This window comes from Macrosteles quadrilineatus, unplaced genomic scaffold (assembly GCF_028750875.1).
Source record: "Macrosteles quadrilineatus isolate MER2022 unplaced genomic scaffold, UCM_ALF_1.0 Scaffold_1__1_contigs__length_201487025, whole genome shotgun sequence".
Lineage (NCBI taxonomy): Eukaryota > Metazoa > Arthropoda > Insecta > Hemiptera > Cicadellidae > Macrosteles > Macrosteles quadrilineatus.
In genome coordinates this window covers 60,285,267-60,306,730 of record NW_026542594.1, presented here as the reverse complement: position 1 = coordinate 60,306,730, position 21,464 = coordinate 60,285,267, and the positions used below count along the sequence as shown (strand labels likewise).

At 36.5% G+C, this 21,464-nt stretch overlaps 1 protein-coding gene across 1 annotated transcript; it reads left to right on the top strand.

Moving 5' to 3' along the window:
* Positions 1-4,239: 4,239 nt before the first annotated feature.
* On the top strand, positions 4,240-16,931 carry LOC128997416 (uncharacterized). Its single transcript, XM_054423056.1, has 5 exons — positions 4,240-4,285; positions 4,700-5,106; positions 5,299-7,104; positions 7,204-7,756; positions 16,828-16,931. The coding sequence occupies exons 1-5, from the start codon at positions 4,240-4,242 to the stop codon at positions 16,929-16,931; spliced, it is 2,916 nt and encodes a 971-aa protein (XP_054279031.1).
* Positions 16,932-21,464: the final 4,533 nt, after the last annotated feature.

The following is a 21,464-nucleotide window of genomic DNA, read 5'->3' as shown; positions in this document are numbered from 1 at the left end:
CAGGCGAGTGCGGAATGATCTCGAGTGCAGCAAAGGCCTTTTTCACTCGTGTTACACATTATATTTTTCCTACAGTCACTATAAAGCATATAAATAATTAGTCTTTCAAACACTATACAACACGTTTTTAGGTTCAGCTGGCAACACAAATGGTGCCCTAGAGAAAGTAGTACCCGCGGTCCGTATCACTCCGCTATTTTTCCTCGGCAAGAAATGTGCTCCGCGTTTTGAGAATATAGTTCCGTATGTTCTTGTAATTTGAAGTGGTTTCCGCGCCTAAAAAAAATGCTTTAAAGGTATTTTCTTGATTATTAAGATCGTAGGAATGTTTTAAAAACGTTTAAAAGAAAAGTCCAGAAAGTCCAGAAATACCGAAACTATAAACACGAAATGACAGGTTAAATCGTAGTTATAATAGTCAATCAGCTGCTCATAGTATTATTATCTTTAAGTGTTGCCAACCTATTTCCAAGCGTACACGGATTACGTGCGTAATAGAACCACGCTGTTTTGTGTTGTTTCGTTGGAATCCTGATGTGCGGCAAAGTATAAACCGTACGACAAAGTATACCGTACGGCAAAGTATAAATATGCAGCAATTAGCAGCTTTCTGTACTATAAACAGTACAAGGAAGCCAACTTTGTCGGGTGACTGTAGGTAAAAGATATTTTATTCTTTTAGTTTCATGTTTAAACAAAATTTATTGAGAAATATACGTAGGTTTTCTTTTAGAAGATTTTATTTTATATTGATGTTCAATCAAATGAATTGACAAATAAAAAAGTTGTATTATTACTGAGTTTTTGTATTTTGCGTCGTAATGAAAAGTATCGTTCATATCAATTATCAATCAATTAATTATCAATTATAAATTATTTAAGATGGGGACGCCACTATGTGCGTATTTTAACCCAAATATGAGTGAAGGATGAGTGTAGGATGAGTGGCGCGATCTTGTAGTCTTGTTAGTGACTAAGGCCGACATGTTCCTTAAACACAGCTGTTAATTAATAGCCCATACAGCTAATGGTAACTAAGGGAAGAGACAGTTTATTGTGGAATCCGAACGACATTTTTTCCTCGTAATTAACGAATTGGTCTAATTATTAGGATAGTACTGGACTGCGGATAGTCGTGTAGTACTCACTAGTGCGGACGTTAATCCACACCAGGGAGCATCGCATCCACAGTGCATCCCTATAAGTATCCACAATTCGTGACCTCCTAGTAGCTGGATTACAGGACGACGCCACCCGTCCCAGTCTCATATACTTATCGATTTATATAAGATAAGACTGGTCGTACCGAAAGTAATTATCCGGCACTTGCTCCATTATTCCCGTCCTTGGCTCCGCCTCGTACGTGAAACTAGCTCTCACATACTCGGCTTCGCTTCGCACGTGAAATTGGGGTTCCCTGTGGAAAATGCCACTTTCGGTCCTAGTAATGAAATATACTAATCCAAAAAATTCAAATTTATGATTTCTGATTGAGTAACACAGTATCTTGAGCTTAACTGATTCAAACTATCAATAAATAAAATTAAAGCCTGTACGTTACTGATTAGTTTGAGTCCAAAACATATATAAAAATCATGAACAATACTGGAGCTATTGATTTTTAATCATAGAAATTTAGCGTGTCCCCGTCCCTAAATCAAGTGTAACATTTTTTGCTTTTGTATTTAGGGAAATTTGTAACAGTTTCCTTAGTTCTTTTCGGCTTTTTAGGCTTATCTAACGGCGAATCACGTGATTTCAATGCAAGTGTAAGAACAAAGAGACGCGTTGAAGTTACTATGATGTTATGATGCCGTATTGGAATAGGGGAGGGGGCACACGGGCAATGTTATCTAGGTATTAATCTGTAAAGTACCAAATTTTAAGGGGGGTAAAAACGTTCTACGAATAAATGAACACCAGAACTTACCCGATTTTTAACCACAATAGCCTACTCCTAGGCCTATGTGTTGGCCATAGCTTGGGCTATGGGCCAAAGAACGTAGGCCTATTTTTATTCACAGTGAAGTACACATAAACACATCCACAACTACATATATATTCATAATAGCACTTCGATTCACATAATAAAGTTAAACCGGCCGATTTTACAGATATTTAACGCAGCCGACGACATAACCCCAAACTGGTGTTTATTTGTTGACAGACGACAGACGAAACTAGAGACCAGCTCAACAAGTGAATTTGCGATCAGCTGTTGTCTAGTAGTACTTGAGTTCGCCGCTTGAGCGCGTAAGCCTCGAGCGGGCAGGAACGAAGGATTTTACTCCAAGAAAGACAGGATTATTCGTTCGTACGCCGTCTTCGAAGTAACTTCGTCGTTACAAGACTACTTACGCATTCCCGCCGATCGCCGATATTACGAAGGTTAGCTATTCTAATAGTTAGACCATTTCTACGTTTAACGCACGCATTCTCGTTTTACGACTATTTTAGTTCCAAAATTCGATATTAAATAACTAAATTTTAATAACTTAGTTTCCGCTAACTCGAGTCTTGACCCGCCAGTTCCTGATTGCCAGTGACTAGCGGTGATTATAGTTTGGTTTGATTTAAACCAATTAGTTTCAAAATTACGATTTCTACGAATGATTATTACGTACGTTTATTCTAATTAGTTCGCCGTTTTAATGCCCCGAGACTTGTCGTCTGCGTTCTAAACCCCGTCTTTGGTGGGCGAGAGAACCTAGTCTTGGGAGTAGGCTGATTTGAACAATCAAACAGTCACGAATATTAATATTAAATCTATTTTAAATCATCCCACAATAAATTCTTCATTGGATCATATTAATTAGGCCCGACGACTCTGTAGGAATTGCTTTTTACCTTTTATTTGATATTATATTATTTACCAACGTCCTTAGCCAGATAGTTTACAGTTTAATACGAGTATTTATATCACATTGGCTTAAGATTGAATACTCGTCGGCCCTACAGAGTCATTCCAAAGATTAGGCAAAATTTAACAAAACACTTTAACGAATGTAAGGATGATATATAGCTCCAACTGAGCGTCTGCAGGATTTCCTGAACATTTCCTGAGCTCTGAGCCTTCGTTTAAATTTAAATAAGTTGATCAGTCAAAGCCGTGACAACTTCGTATCGACCCCTGGATTTTTCTCGGCTCCTTCTGAGCGCTCCGGGGAAGAAATTTGAGTGTGGCTGGTTCTAGGGGTAGGCCTAGCCTGACTTAGGTGAATACTAGTTTATTCCCCCCTAGAATTTTGCGTCACATCTCTGGCGCCCGAACAGGGACTGAGCTTCCTCGGTCTCACGTCCTTGTACTGTCGTTTTGTAGAATTTTGCGTCAGTAGGAGGGGCGGTGATCGGGCCCAAAACCACCCCTAGAGTGGTAGTTTAATCTATAGGGGGTTGTAAACATAACTCTTAGCTGTTAGGGGTAGTTAAGGAAATTTTTCGTAATTATATGTAGGTATTTAACATACTAAACTAATCATAGGATAAAAATGAATGCCTTAAACGGGTATCGACCCCGGACCTCCAAGGTGATGGATTATTGCCTTAGCTATCCAGCCACGGAAGCAGTTGTAACATATATTGTAGTCGTCAACTGTTCAACAACCTTAATTGTGTTACCAACCGATCATGCGACCACATACGCAGCTGTTAAACATAATTTCAAGGTGAAATCCTTCCCGCCATGGCCTCACACTACGTAGTGTATACTTTTCCCGCCAACTCTTGCTAAATGACATAACCTCACTTTTATGTCATCTGCTTTCCCACCATGACCTCACTTTACGTATTGTGTACGTTGTCATCTGCTTTTCCGCCGGCTGTTCCACCCATCAGACCGCTCCCCACCAAATGATAAAATTTGTGTATTAATAAGGAAACAACGTTGAAAGATAAAATTGCTTTTACTTACATTATTTACAGCCTGTCTCATACCTTATCTACATCCTGTATGGTATTGCATCATCTGAAACAGATAATAACTATAATTAGTGTCTGGAAAAAGACATTAATCACAACTAGTACAGGAAATAATTAATAATTGGCATCACTTCCGGTGTAATAAGCATGTTACAACATGAAAACTACTTAGTATACGAAATTATAATTGATATCACTTCCTGCTTAGTAAGCATGTTATAGCTTGAAAACTATCCTTTGTGGTTACCCCACCCCCTTCCCTACCGTATATATACTGCTCTGTGCCTCTCTCATCTACTTTGCTCTCAGCGATTGGCGAAGATGGACGTAAGTAACTTAGCTGCTCAAGTAGTTGAACCTATTGACGGTAACGAACCTGTAAATATAGTTGATGATTCTGTTCAAGTAGCTGTCCCCGTAAATGTATTAGATAAACATGAAAATTATGTTAAGAAATTCAGAATTCACGGTATTAACACTGTTTTCAAGTTTTCTAACCCCCCGCCTGAAACTAGTGAGATTGATTGGCTAAGACAAGGGTTTGGTCAAATTGTAAATGAGATGAAAGAAGTTTGTCAGGAGGGCGATCAATTGGGTTTCACTTTGCGTTCACTTAACCTGAAAAGTAAAGAGCCGGGGTTTATTGATTTTCGCCCGGCAAATGAAGTTAACGATGATGTCTTGTGACAAATCTTTGGAGGAATTGTACAATCAAATGCTGAGTCTATCAAGTCCACAGACACATTTCAAGTCGAATGTACCCGAGTTAATCTTCCTGTAGGTAAAGGTAAAGGTAGGGTTAGACCTGGTCTGTATAATACCTTTGATGAAGAATGCAAGGCTAGAACAGGAATCGTAGTGATTAACAATAAAGATAATTTGTGTCTTCCTCGTGCCTTGGTGGTAGCTGTAGCTAATGTAACTAAAGACCCAGAATACAAAGCTGTGAGACAAGATAGGGCAAAAAGACAGACTGTTAGGGCTCAAGAACTTGTTCGTCGAGCAAGAGTTGAGATGCCCGAGGGTGGTGCAGGCATTGCCGAACTTGAAAATTTTCAGGACTTGCTTAAAGAGTACAAAATCACTGTGTACAACTACAACACTAAAGGCCGCGATGTATACTTTGAGGGAAATGTAGAGAACCCCAAGTTCAAAATTAACTTGTTGTTTCATAACCGGCACTACAATGTAATTACTAGTTTGACAGCCGCTTTTGCTTGTGTGTTCTACTGCGAGGCCTGACAACGAGGGCAGACCTAAATCTAAATCTAAAGACTACCTTTTTATTTTCTTTGACTTGGAAACTCGCCAGGATGAATCCCCACCCTCTGACCCAGAAAGTAAAGTACATAAAGTAAACCTGTGTGTCTCTCTCAACAGTTTTGTTATCAGTGTATCGAGGCGAAATATTGTATTGCGTGTAAAAATCGTACACGGGTGTTTGACTCTGACCCTATTAAACAGTTTATGGACTATGTAATGTCAGTGAGGAAACAGTTTAAAAATGTCTGTGTAATCGCACACAATGGGCAGGGTTTTGACTTTCAATTTCTGCTAAAGTACTTGTTGGAAGAAACTAAATTCACACCGGAACTTGTAATGCGGGGAACTAAGATTATCTTGATGGAAATTGACAATGTGAGGTTTGTGGACTCGTTAAGTTACTTCCCCATGGCTCTATCCGCTCTGCCTAAAGCCTTCGACTTACCTCCAGAGAAAAAGAAAGGCTACTTTCCCCATCTCTTCAACACTCTTGCAAACCAAAACTACGTGGGTCCTATGCCACCCAAAGAGTACTACTGTCCCGAATCTATGTTTGAAAAATCCCACAATGACTTTGACAAATGGTATAGTGAGCAGGTTGCAAACATGTATGAGTTCAACTTCAAAAACGAGATCCTAGCTTACTGTATGTCAGATGTCGATATCTTGGCCCAAGCCTGTCTAAAGTTCCGCGCAATATTTCTGCAAGAGTGTAAAGTTGACCCGTTTCTCGAGGCTGTTACCATCGCTAGTGCCTGCAATCTAGCCTTCCGCCGTAACTTCCTGAAACCTAACACTATCGGTATCATCCCTAAGAACGGTTATAGATTATCAGACAACCAATCGGCCATAGCACTCCAATGGCTTTCTTGGGTCGAGGAAACAAACGGTATTAGGATTGACCACGCAGGTCGAGGCAAAGAAGTCAAGGTTAATGGGCTGAAAGTAGACGGTTTTGATGGTAGAAACATCTATGAATTTCAAGGGTGTTACTGGCACGGCTGTCCCAAATGTTTTCCTTACGACCGTCATGCCCCTTTGAAGGAGGATCCCTCCGATAGCTTACATCTTCGCTACGAGCGAACTAAAGCCAAAAACGCAAAGTTTACTGAACACGCATTGGTAGAGATGTGGGAATGCGATTTCCGAAAGCTTAAAAAGAATCAAAAACTTAATCATCTGGACAGTCTGCCCATCTTGAACAATCTTCCCCTTGAACCTCGTAATGCATTCTTTGGAGGTAGGACAGGAAACGCTAAAACCTACCACAAATGTGTTGAGGGGGAAACTATCCAATACGTCGACGTTTGCTCCCTGTATCCGTACGTTTGTAAATATGGGAAGTACCCTGTAGGTCATCCAACTATCTATGTAGGAGATAGGGAGTGTCGTGAGAGAGGTATGGAAGTAGAGGGGTTGTTAAAATGTAAAGTCCTACCACCTCGCGATCTCTATCACCTTGTACTCCCAACAAAAATGAACGACAAATTGATGTTTGTGTTGTGTAGAATGTGTGGGGAGATGATGTACCAGGGAGAGTGTAATCACGACAGTGATAATAGGGCACTTGTTGGGACTTGGACAATGGATGAGATCAGGAAGGCTGTAGAAAAGGGTTATGTTGTGCTTGACATGTACGAGTTGTGGGAATATGAGATGGCCACATATGAGAAAGGAGGACTATTCCCCGACTTGATAAATAAATTTTTAAAAATGAAACAGGAAGCATCTGGGTTCCCTAGTTGGTGTGAAACTGATGAGGACAAAAACAAGTACATTAACGATTATTTAAAAAAAGAGGGTGTCCAACTAGAAAAAGACAAAATTATCAAAAATGGTGGCTTGAGGTCATTGGCTAAGCTAATGCTCAACAGTTTCTGGGGAAAATTTGGCCAACGAGAAAACCAGACTAAAGCTTCAATCGTTAGAGACCCTAAAACACTTTTCTTAATGCTATCAAGTCCTGAAACTAAAGTAAATAGAATCCAGACTGTTAATGACGAGGTTGTGGTCGTCTGTTAGGAATATATTGAGGAAGTAGGAGAACCTCTAAGCAACGTAAACGTTTGTATCGCGGCCTACACCACATCACAGGCGAGACTCAAACTCTACGAACATCTTGAGGCCCTAGGAGTTCAAGTATTATATTATGACACAGACAGCGTCATTTTCTATCACCGCCAAGGCCTGTACAGAGTTCCTACGGGAGATTACCTCGGTGAAATGACTGACGAATTGACAGATTACGGACCCGGCTCTTACATCACTGAACTTGTCTCTGGGGGGCCTAAAACTTACGCGTACCTTGTCTGGTCAACCAATCAACAGAAATTGATCCCTGTATGTAAAATCAAGGGCCTCACCCTCAACTTTAAAACATCAAAAGTAGTAAACTTTGAAAAACTGAGAGAAATGGTCCTAAGTGAAGTAAAACAGTCAATTGAAATTGAAGAGAACAGAATCAGAAGAACTAGAGATAGAGACATCGTTACCATCACTGAGAGCAAAGTGTTTAAAATCACGGGGCCTAAGAGAAAGTTTGAAGGAGAGTACGACACTCTACCTTTTGGATACGGTAAAGTTCAAAAGAGACTAATTGTAAATAGATTTGTATATATTATTTTAACTTTTCATTGTAAATAACTTTGTAATCTTTCACTGTATATTAATGTAAATAACTCTCCTAATAAAAATCAAGTCTATAGATAAATACTTATGTAACCCGACCAAAGTGTGAGTGTGTGTACATTGAGCAGTTCAGATTGGAAATAACCTGTGCTACTCCTTGTACTTGTGTAAATGTGAGTCTACATTGAGGCGTTCAGATTGGAAAGAACCTGGACTACTCCTTGTAGCTCAGCTGCAGTCGCCACTTACCAAGGCCGCAATATAGTAAGTCCTAGTAAGAATGATGTAATCTCAAGGTACTCGGTCACCATATGGTCGCCACCTACTAAGGCTGATTGAGTAAGACCTTGTAGGAAAAATGAGCTAAATCCTTGAGATTCATCGGTCACTGCAGGCTGCAAATAAAGGTCACTGGCATGGCTGACTAAAAGGTCTGTAAACCATGGATGGCAACTTTTGGCAGGATTACATAACTAAATCCATAGACTTGACAAAAAAAAGCTTTGTAAAAGTAAGGGAGAGGGCGTTTATAGCGACTACCAGGTAATCTGGACTGGCTATAAACGCTTAACCTGGCCTCACTTAATGAGGGGATAGTCTCAAACCCTATCCAAGCAAAGCTATATTAGACGTAACCGGTGTTAAGATAAATCATTTCCACAATGGAAGGCATAGCGGATGAACTACACAAACCCGCGAGAAAGAACTATACCAGACGTAATGTAACTCTTAAGGGAATAAATTATTTGTACCAAGCCGATATAGTAGAGATGCAACCGTATGCAAAGTTAAACAAAGGGTACCGTTACATAATGACAATAATAAATTGTTTCTCTAAATTAGGTTTTGCTATACCTTTAAAGGACAAGTCAGGCCCCGAAGTTGCCAAAGCACTTGAGTAGTTATGAAAGGAGATGGTTTTATGGAGAATTGAAATGAAATTGAAAATTTTCATGTATGTGTGATTGGAGGGGTACATGTGATTGAAAGTTGAGGGGTGGGGTTTTGTTATTGTAAAAGAATGAGAGAATGAAAGAGAAAGAGAGAATGGATGATGATGAGGGTAATGAAAGAGAAAGGGATAGAGAATGTTTGGGGTTGTGAGTGAGTGAGAGAGAGAGTGAAAGAGAAAATGGGGGAGGAAGAGGGGTATTGAAAAGAGAGAGAGAGAATGTGAGATGGGAGTGAGAGAGAGAGAGAGAGAGTGAGAGAGAAAATGGGGTAGGAAGAGGGGTATTGAGAGAGTGAGAGAGAGTGAGAGAGAGGGGAGATAGAGGAGTGATAATGAGTGAGAGAGAGAGAGTGAGAGAGAGAGGGTGATGATGGAGAGTGTTTATGATGACGTCATTGTGTTATGTGTGTGTGTGTGTGTGTGTGTGTGTGTGTGTGTGTGTATTGGTGTGTGTTTATTTTTTATTACTGCTTTATTCTGTATTATTTGGTATCGTTTATTATCAATTACTCTGTTATAGGTGTTGTACATTTTAATGGACAGTAGTATGTTTTTATAGTTTGTAAAATTAAAAGATTTGGGTAAATTCTTTAGTCGTGGTATGGTATCTTTCAATGTCCTGTACCCGTATGTTTTACTTCTTACTGTAACGAATTCTAGAATGGGATTATTAGGAGATGTATCTTTGAATTTACCTAAGAGAGTATTAGAAATGAAATGTTGATCTTTTGTAAATGAAGTAGTATCAGTAGTGAATACTTGTATTGCAAATGAATCGTTGTCTGTGTATATTAAATTGAACGGTGGGAAGTACTTTTTCAAGTTATTGTAATACATGTGGTACATGTATCTCTTACTTAGATCTAGTATTGAAAATCCTACAGGTATGGGTTTCTTGCACTGGACCCTTTTCTTTTTCATGAATATTATATAATTGTTTTCATTTAGAATTAGTCTGTCTATGAACGTGGGTTGTTTTATTAAGTACATGAGTTTCTTAGTGTTGTTGTACAGGAAGTATTTGTTTAGGTTTTCAGTTACTTTTTCTATTGACTTGCCATAGATTAAGTTTGATTGCAGTTTAAAGAAATTTGAGAGGGTTTTGTCGTGTGAGTAGGTTGTTCGTAATTGGGTGTTTATGTCTATGTAGGGTTTTAACCAACATGATTGGTTAAATGAAATGACTCTATGGACTTTCTCTAGTATCATGCCCATTGACAGAGCTTGTTCTAAGGTCTTGTAATGGATCACATAATGCTTTCTATCTTTGAAAGAAGATATTAATGTCCTACCTCCTGTACTTTCATCGTGGTAAGGGCATAGTGGATAGTCTATGTGATCGGTATTGAAAGGGTATTTTAAATCTACTTCTAGAATGTAACCTGTACCATTATTATTATTGATGTTGTATAGGTCAAATGTTGATGGTGAAATCCATTTGAAATTGTCAAGTGGAAGTGGTTCTGTTGACATTATAGTGGCGTATAGACCTATTATATCGTAAAAGTATATAAATGAATCTGGTTCTGAGGCATTATAGTTTGGAAGAGTGTGGTGATTTGATTTTGCATAGCTTTTAATTGCAGATGTATATCCACCTCTTATTCCTTTCATTATCATGTTGTACATGTCTATGTCGTTTAAAAGTTCTATTTGGACTTTAGTGACTTTGAGCATGACGTCGAAACAGTAAGAACCTATTGTCAGGTAGTGGAATATGTCGAGGTTATAGTTCTCTATACAGATTGATCGTATAGATTCTAGTTGATGGAATGGTATATCATCGGGGATGAATTGGAAGAAATCTAAAAACTTCATTGTCGTGTTCTTGATTCTTTTTGATATGCACAAGAACTTCTCTATCTGTCCCTTGAATGGGATGAATTTTATGTTTGCATTGACACTGGTGAAGTAGTTTAACAGTTCTATTCCGAAATCCTTAATTATTATAGGAACAAAATGTGGTAGACGATAGTTAAAGTTACATGTTGAATGGGCATAACCTCTTACTTGTCCATTTACATGATTATGGTCAAGGACGTAGTCGTCGTCAAGAATATGACCACATATGTGACAGGTGTCATTGATTTGTGGTTTGGGAGGATAACAGTTAGGAGGGATATTTCTTTTATATATCCTTCCTATTGATTCACATTCACTTTCTAATGATATCATAAATGTGGATATGTCTGGAAAGGTAAGTGTACGTATTATTTTACTTGATTCATCTATGATATTGTATGTGAGACTTTCTATTGAGTATGTACCTATACGATGAGTGAATGATATATTTGGATTTGGTTCACAGGTATCCTCTTTGACTAACTTACTTTTTATGTCACAGTAAATGACAAAGGGTATCTTCAACTGTTTGTGGTAATTTTTAAAGAACAGTTTAGTACCAGTTTTTGGTAGTGTGACAATTGGATCTGAGGGAGTTGTTGCACAGACGGTTTCATGATTCAGAAGATGGAGTTTCTTATAGAAATGTTTGAAACACTGTCTACAAATGTACAGTCTAGATGATGTTTTTACTAATTGTTTACCTATGAATGCTTCAAAATTTCTTATCCACATGTAATGGTTACTGTACAATAGTATATCTCGATGATCATGTTTTCTTTGTGGTGTCACTTTAAGGGGAATTATTTTTTTATTCTTACTGTCTAGTGTGTAGACGTTAATTGATATATTGTTTATGGTTTCAAATACTTGTATCTCGTCAAGTTTAACAGGAAAGGAAATACACCAGTTATAACGATTACTTATAGATACATATTTAAAGTAATTTAAAATGTTATGGTAATCTTTTTTAGCATCTGCTAATAGTTTACCCATTATAGCTATTTTGAAACATATGTTGTTATTACTACAACATTTAGTTTTCATACTACTTGTACGAAAGGGGTTTACAAGAGATTTTTTACCATTTATGAAAGAGGGTAGTTTGATTCTTCTGTAACAGTGTGATGATCCCCAAACTGGTTCATATCTGTTTATGCGAAGTTCAAGTTTGACTATCGTGTAAATTGCCCAACCTGATCCACGCATTTCTAAATTAGATTTTTCCAGTAATAACTTTTCTATATTACCTGTATATTGTTGATTTAAATCAGTTAAATTAAAAACTGTTATGTTTTGAGTTTTAAAACTTTTTGTTTGTAACTCATCTTCAGATTTTGAAAACTTACATTCTAACAACATGTTATATTTTATACTTCCATGTATTTGTTGGTAATGTTTTAGTTGATAAATTACATTATCTCTCAACCACTCCATATAAGTTTTGATACAAACGAAACCATTTGGATTACCAGCTTTTAGAGTAACAAGTCTACATTTAGCAGCTGATTCAACTTCTATAAAATGGTTTTCAATATTTGATTTACTAACTTTAATACATTAGGTCTACTGAATAATTTAAAACTTGTTAGTCATGTAATAAACTATAAATTTAAAAATGAATTGTAAAATTTTCATTCTATTATGTTTTTTACCAAAGTATAAAATATTAATGTAAATGATAACAATAGGAATCAACCACAAAAGTTCACAAAGAAATTTATTGTAATGACTAAAATTACTAAAAACAATATCTTAATCGAATACCACCAGTTGTTGTATTAGAATCAACTCAGTTTTTTATTTGACTAAACTGGTTTAAAAAACAACCAATTAACTAGTTAATATTTTTTCAGTTGAATTATATTGTGTTGAATGGAGCCTAAAACCACCAAAACTTATTATTAAACTTGGACATTTTATTGTAGTAAACTGGTATAACCTACACACACAAAACAATTTTCATGGAGAGTGTTTAGTATAAATTCAAAAGTAAGTCTAAGGATGAACAAAATTAAATATTTTACTATAAAAATCAAATTTATTTAACCAAATAGTATGTCTACTAACAAAAAATAAATCAAAATCTGACATGATGAAGAATTCATTCCAGTAAGTAGATGACTACACACTGGCTCAGAAACTAGTAACCACTACAACAACTTTCATTTAAATATAAGTTCTATTCCTGCTACTAAAAATCTTATAAATACAATTGCCATTCCTGTTGCCGAAAATCTTGATGAATGCAAGTGCCATTTCTACTGCTGAAAATCTTGATGAATGCAAGTGCTATTTCTGTTGCTGAAAATCTGATAAGATTTAGATTTTTCTTCTAATGCTTCTAGTATAAAATAAGAGCATAAGAAGAAACAACTAAATCCTAATCAGTGTGCACTTTAGATGTACCATTAAGCTCCAATAAACTAGTCTAGTATCAAAAAATCATGGAGTTATAATAAAAGTTGCTACTACAGCCACTTTTATTTAAATGCATGTACCATTCCTACTGCTGAAAACCAAATCAGATTTAAATTCTTCTTCTACAACAAACTATAAGAAGAACTTGAAGTAGGAGAAGAATCTAAATTCAATTCAGTATATACTCTGGATATCTCATTATGCTCTAATATATTAGTCTAGAATTTAAAAATAACATAGATTTATAACAAAAGTAGCCACTATAACCATTTCTATTTGAATACAAATGCCATTCCTACTGCTGAAAAACTAAATCAGATTTAAATTTTTCTTCTGTACTTCAAACTATAAAATGAAGTAGAAAAAGAAGGATCTAAATTCAATTCAGTATACACTCTAGATGTACCATTAAGCTCCAATATATTAGTCTAGAATAAAAAATCATAGATTTATATTAAAATTAGTTACTACAGCTACTTCTATTTAAATGCAAGTGCTATTCCTGCTGCTGAAAAACTAAATTAAATTTAGTTCCTCTTCTTATTGTTCAAACTATAAGAAGAAGAAAAAGAAGAGAAACCAAATCCAATTCAGTATGCACTCTGGATGTACCATTAGGTTCTAATATATTAGTCTATAATAAAATAATCATAGATTTATAATTAAAACTAGCTGAGTACCTGTCCTTTGTATAGGGTTGGTTTTAGTATAAAATGTTTATTACAGTTATCCCTGTGCTTTGTGTTTGCAATTGGAGAAGAATTTGTTTAAAAAATTTGATTATTTTACAATATACCATAGTATAACACATATACCATAGTTATAATGTTCTACTACTACACCTAAACAATAAAAAAGTAAAGTTTTCTTTATATATCACAGCTTTTTGTTACTACTTGGTTCAAATTAGTTGTTGTGGTAAATACAAAAGATAATTAATAGGGTTGCACCCAGTTGATAAATCTTATAACTTTTTTTATGCTATTGAATATCATAGAACTAACTTGTTTCGTTTAAATGCTTTAATTCTTTTTAAATATAAAAACTCATAGGGTTAACATGGAAAACTTCAGAGCCACTAGGGTTGAGCTCAAAAGGATTTTTGAAAAAATAATATATCTATATGTTAATTGGGAATGTAGAGCTATTATCATACTAAATTTCAACCCAATCCAACAAATAGTTAATGTGTAATTGAACTTCAAATATACAAGTAAACAAACACACAAACTTTAACATTTATAATATTATTATAATTATGATATAACATTAAAATGTTTATATATAATTACTTGTCAACAGCTAATATTATTTTCATATTATTCATTCATAATACAAATTAACCAATAATTCTGATCTTCAATAAAAATATTTTATTACTTTTAATCTATAGGAATTATAACTAACTCGCAGTTAATATAGTTTTTTTTTTTAATTATAACTTGTCAACTGACATTATTGTAATCAAAAAAAAATATATAGCCTTCATATAAAGCTAAGTTTTCCTAAGTACAGAAGCGAAGTATGGAGAGAGGAATGCAGAGAGTGGATTTCTCTTGCCTTAGGTAATTTAATGTTACTCTTTTTTATTTAACATTTCATTTCTAATACTCTCTTAGGTAAATTCAAAGATACATCTCCTAATAATCCCATTCTAGAATTCGTTACAGTAAGAAGTAAAACATACGGGTACAGGACATTGAAAGATACCATACCACGACTAAAGAATTTACCCAAATCTTTTAATTTTACAAACTATAAAAACATACTACTGTCCATTAAAATGTACAACACCTATAACAGAGTAATTGATAATAAACGATACCAAATAATACAGAATAAAGCAGTAATAAAAAATAAACACACACCAATACACACACACACACACACACACACACACACACACACACACATAACACAATGACGTCATCATAAACACTCTCCATCATCACCCTCTCTCTCTCACTCTCTCTCTCTCACTCATTATCACTCCTCTATCTCCCCTCTCTCTCACTCTCTCAATACCCCTCTTCCTACCCCATTTTCTCTCTCACTCTCTCTCTCTCTCTCACTCCCATCTCACATTCTCTCTCTCTCTTTTCAATACCCCTCTTCCTCCCCCATTTTCTCTTTCACTCTCTCTCTCACTCACTCACAACCCCAAACATTCTCTATCCCTTTCTCTTTCATTACCCTCATCATCATCCATTCTCTCTTTCTCTTTCATTCTCTCATTCTTTTACAATAACAAAACCCCACCCCTCAACTTTCAATCACATGTACCCCTCCAATCACACATACATGAAAATTTTCAATTTCATTTCAATTCTCCATAAAACCATCTCCTTTCATAACTACTCACTTGAACCTATACTAGTTAAATATAAAATGAAAAATTTTCAAACCGATCAAGGGAAAGAGTTTTTTAATATTCACATTAATAGATTGATGAAAGAGCATAACATAAATCATTATCATACGTTCTCAGAAATGAAAGCGTCAATATGTGAGAGGTATAATAAAACGATTAAGAATAAAATGTATAAGTTATTCACTGCCCGCGGAAGCTACGAGTGGTTAAGTATCTTGCCGAGTATTGTAAAGTCATATAACAACAGTAAACATAGGACTATCGGTATGAAACCTAAAGATGTTAAACAAAAACATGTTAAGATGATACTAAAAGGGCTAAACAAACTAAAAACCCCTAAAGGTAAAATTAAATTCCAATTGGGAGATAATGTTAGAATCAGTAAAGCTAGAAGGACATTCAAAAAAGGGTACTTACCCAACTGGACTAATGGAGTCTTTAAAGTACACGCAATCAAACCTACAAGACCCGTCACGTATATATTAGAAGACTCAACAGGGGAAATCCTTAAAGGCGGTTTTTATGCGGAGGAAATTAGCAAGTCTAAAACCGGTGATGTGTTTATGGTTGAGAAGGTTTTGCAACGTAAGGGATCTAAATTACTAGTCAAGTGGAAAGGTTTTGATGAATCACATAATAGCTGGATAAACTATACCGATATTACCAAGTAGTCATTATATGAAAATAATTCCGTTGAGTAATAAGTATTCGCTATCTAAAGTATAAAAACAAAATCGCTGTGTTATAAGTATTCGCTATCTAAAGTATAAAAGAAACTCGCGTTGTAATCACGATTAGTATCTGCTATATAAAAGCACTTCCGCTTACACGTGTAATTCATTAACGATGAGATTAGTACAGCATGATGTACAGTTCCCCGTCACAAACTTCGATATCTTTAGTGGCACGGGGTCAGATAAAAATTATAAAAATGGCCGATTATTACCATGCTCTATCCGGCCTGTAATTTGTGGGCCTAGTTCCTGTGGTAAAACCAACGTACTATTTAATATGATTTTTGATTCAAACGGTTTAAGATTTGAAAACATTTATGTTTTTTCAAAGTCTTTATATCAAGACAAATACAAGCTGCTCAAACAAGTGTTGCCCAAAGAAATAGGTTATCGCGAGTTTGATGATAACACGATGGTCATAAATCCTAACGACACGAGGAAAAACTCTATAATTATATTTGACGATATAAGCTGTGAGAAGCACAATATGATTAGAAGTTACTTTGCCATGGGTAGACATAAAAATCTAGATATATTCTACTTGGGACAAACCTACAGTAGTATTCCAAAACAGTTAATTAGAGATAACTGTAACTTTCTCATACTATTTTAACAAGACGAAAGGAACCTGAGACATGTATATAATGATCACGTGACAACCGATATGTCCTTTGACAAGTTTAAGGAAATCTGTGCAGTTTCATGGAAAGATAACTTTGGCTTCCTGGTTATTGATAAAACATCGGACCTTAATAATGGAAGATATAGGGTAGGACTCGACAGTTTTGTAACAGAGCTATAACCGTGGACATGGTATTTGAAAAATGATAAAAGGCGTGCAGTGTTTTTTTTTTGACAATTTGAAACCCATAAAACTACACATACAAGCCGTCATACTTCATTCGCAAACATGAGTTCCAAGGATAAACAGCTTACTGCTCGACTTATTGAGCTTAGAAAGGCTATTAAACGCAAGTACAAAATTTTCAAAGAGGGTTCAGATGATACGGATTTACAGCTGGAGAAACAGTACAGACCTATTATACAGGAATTAAGGAAAACTACCCCGCAGCCAATAATTAAAAGTGAAGTAAAGGAAGAGCCTATGGACTATGAAACAGATTCAGAAAATGAGGAGCCACCAGCTTCATCTACCCCTATGAGGGTAGTTGAGCCACCAGCTACCCCTATGAGGGCTACGCCTAAAGGATCGGAATTTACCGAACTTGTATCAACACCTACTAATTTAGCATCTACTACTCAATTTGTCGACGAATACTTTGACAACCCAGTGACACGACAATATATGACATGGTTCATTAAGGATATGGGTGGTAATAAAAAGGTGATAGACTACACATTCGGCCCACGTTATGAAGATGGCAGCGTGTTAATGGTTGGTAGTGAAAACTTGGACTTTGACGATAAAGGTAATATACGTATCGGCGGTGTCAACTATGGAGCGTCCGAAGGTCTTTACGAACTATTATTTAAACGATTGCCCGATAAAGGTACTTACACGCAAAACGATTTGAATACATACAAAAGTATATTGTACGCTACAAACGCACATAGAGAGAACTATGAACCTACAGGTCGAGTTAAAGCGAGCAAAGGTCGTAAATATCTTAAAATCATACAGCCATTAAAGGCTACACAGGGGAGAGGCTTGCTATGGAAAAACATACATTCTCGAGACATTATCTATTGGGATGATGTAAACGAGCTTGTAAACCGACTCGGGCATATAATCATGTCTACAGAGACAGGAAACAGAGTACATTCCAATGAGATCATCAGTGTCATAGAAGAGCTACGTGAAGCTGGGTATATAAGAGGTGGTGGAAACTCTAGGTTCAAATCATTAATATAATGACCATCGATAAGTTTGGACGTAGTAGCAAATCGGGTAAGGATCCTATTAAAGGACCCAAAGGCGAGGGATATGTCCTTACAGCCGAGGGGAACTACGATCTACAGAGTAAAACCCTAACCAATATAGGTAAACCCAAAAACGGTAATGACGCGGCTTCGAAGGAATATGTCGATAAAAGAATAATACCAGGTGATAGACACTCCTATAATCTTAGAAGTAAAAGATTAATAAATATGGGAAACCCTGTTGAAAATACCGACGGATTCAACTACCAGACTGTAAAACGAATCTGCCTAACACTCAAGGACTCCCATTATGACGCCCAGGGAAAACAGATAACACACCTAGCTGAGCCTAAGGATAAAGATGACGTTGTAACAAAAGGATATTTGAATAAGAGTACGAGTGATAAACTTACACCTATGTCTACACAATTGGATAAACTTCAATCCGATATTAATACCATCAACGAGAAAATGTCACAATATGACGGTTTAATAACACAAAACAAGGAACATCACGATAGAGAATTGAAAAAATTCAGCGTGATTCTATTTAACTATATCCACAAAAAACATACTGGAAGGTCTGCCAATTTACCTATCGCTGGGGAAAACGATTATCTAAATTGGGAGGAACTATATAAAGTCCCTGATGAAGAAGAAGAGGAAGAAGTAAAACCTTTACCTCCAAACACCTGATCTGTTTATGGATCGTGAATAAAAGACGTGCGTCTATAGTTGACTAATCATTAAAGCTTAGACCTTTGAACATGTCGGTTCTTTTGTTCCTATTGCTCGTACACAGTGTGTTTTGCAATAAAACATTATTATATCTGGAGAAGTACGGCTACATATCTGATTCTGCTCTAACCGATGACATAACCGATGCCGTAAAACAATTTCAAGAAACATTTAACCTGGAAGTAACCGGTACTTTAGATAATGCTACATTGGAATTACTGGACCAACCTCGTTGCGGTAATAAAGATAATCCACTACCATTCTCAGTCATACCTAACCGTAAATGGAATACAACGGTAATTACATGGTACGGATACAATATATCACATCTAGGTAGTACTATTATTGAAAAAGCGTTCCGTGTATGGGAAAAACATGCAAACATCACCTTTAGAAAGTCGTTTCATAACCCTACAATCTTTATTTCATTTTTGGTACAAAGAAAACATCTTTTCCTTGCAAGAAAAGATGTATGTTATTATGAATTTGATGGGCCCGGTTCAGAATTAGCTCATGCCTATTTACCTCAGCCTGGATACAATTCAACCGATATTCATCTTGACTCTGAGGAGATTTGGGATTATACTATGGACTTACCACGTTATGGAAACATTTCGTTCTTTCTGACGTTAGTACACGAGATTGGACACGCGTTGGGGATAGATCATTCTCACGATAACGAATCAATCATGTACCCTTTTATGAGGCATCCTCAAGGAATTGTAGATCTAAATGAGTTTGAATTGGGTAAAGACGATATATTAGCTATTCAGTTTCTATACGGCAGACGTCCTATTCAAACAACAACGTCCACAACTACATCCACATCAACACCCACAACATCCACAACATCCACAACATCCACAACTACATCCACAACAACAACTAGTAAACCAACCACGACAACACACAAAACATTCACAAAACGAAATAACTTTGAAAATTACAATATTTGTGAGTTAAAAAGAAACATATCTACATATATAATCGTGAATAAGAAAATATTTGCATTCCTACTAGATCGTGTATGGGTACTGAGTCTTGACCCTGCGGAAAGGACCCCGGAACAGTACAATACAAGTATAAAGATTACAGACTGGCTAGGGTTTCTACCTCGTGATTTTAAAGAGATATCGGCCATCTACCAACGACCAAACGATCAAATAGCTTTATTTAGCGGGAAAGATGTTTACCTATTCCATTATCCGTCATTGGCATTTATCGTCAGACATAGTATTAATAATGTAGTCGGGAGACCAGTTGGTAATGTGAATGCGGTTATAGCTGGTAACACGGGAAAGACATTATTGCTTATAGACAATTGGTACTTATACTCACTGGATGAGTGTTCATTCAGAGCTACCCATTTAGGCGGTATAAGCTCTTACTTGAATGGGGTTCCCAACAGTGTCAATGGGGCTTTCCGGTATATAAACGGTAGAATATACTTTTTAACTGACAGTACTGTTTTGGAATACAACGAGTTTACTGGGTATGTTACGGGCTCGGTAAACAACTCGTTTGATATTTTGAAAATTACCTGTATACGTGAGACGTTGCTCACCAGACTGTACGAGGTGCTCAAATACCTGCAGTAATGAAAAAGACAATCAGAAAGAAACGATCTCCCAAAAGAGGAAGTGGGTTTATCGCTTCGGCTATAAATAAGGTCATCGATAAGCTACTTATCGAATTACATTTGCCAGCCGGTATTAACCCTTTCAGTACTAAACTGTATAATTACTGTGGACCTGGAACGAAATTAAAAGAAAGGTTAGCGAGAGGAGACAAAGGAATCAACAAATTAGACGAGGCGTGTAAGGTACACGATATCGCCTATTCGAAATACAAAGACAGCGCGAACCGGCTTAACGCGGACCGTCAGCTGATTGATAGTGCTTGGCAACGTGTAAAAGCATTAGACTCTAGTATCGGTGAGAAGGCCGCAGCGTGGGCGGTGACAAACATAATGAAGACTAAAACAGCTTTTGGAGGGGGTCGGAAAAAGAAAAAACGTACCCCCAAAAGGAAGGGTAAGGGTCTGTATCTTAGACCGTATAAAAGAGAAGGTGCCGGCAAAAGGAAAGTAAAACGCAGAGTTACAAAGAAGAAAAAAGCTTGTCAATACCGATAAAACCTCTAACAAACTACGACTTGATAAAGTATGCAAAATTACTTAAAGTACCAAACTTTAGAGGTGTATATATGAGGGATAGTTTACCAAAAAAGCCCAAAGAGAACGAATCGGCAATAGTGAATTTGGACAGTACATCTGGGGCCGGTACCCACTGGGTCTGTTATAAAAAGATTAACAATATCGTTTATTACTTTGACAGTTTCGGTAATCTCAAACCACCACCGGAGCTAATGAGATATTTCGGTGACAGCGAGGTTTACTATAATTATGTGCGGGAACAGAGTTTCGACTCAGTCATTTGTGGACACTTGTGTTTAAAGTTTCTAACCGAAAATGTTTAGCCTTACGGGGACAAGTAGTATCTTTACACACGAGTTATCAACACCTATCGATGTCAGTAACGGGGAATGGGAGTTAGGACTGATTGAGCTATCGACATATACCTCTATACCGAATATTGAGAATAATATAAATAACAAGTTTTACTACGGCAATAAAGGCCTTATCACTATACCCGAAGGTTCGTACGAAATCGAAGATATAGATAAATACATAAAGTCCCAGCTACCCAGAGAATAC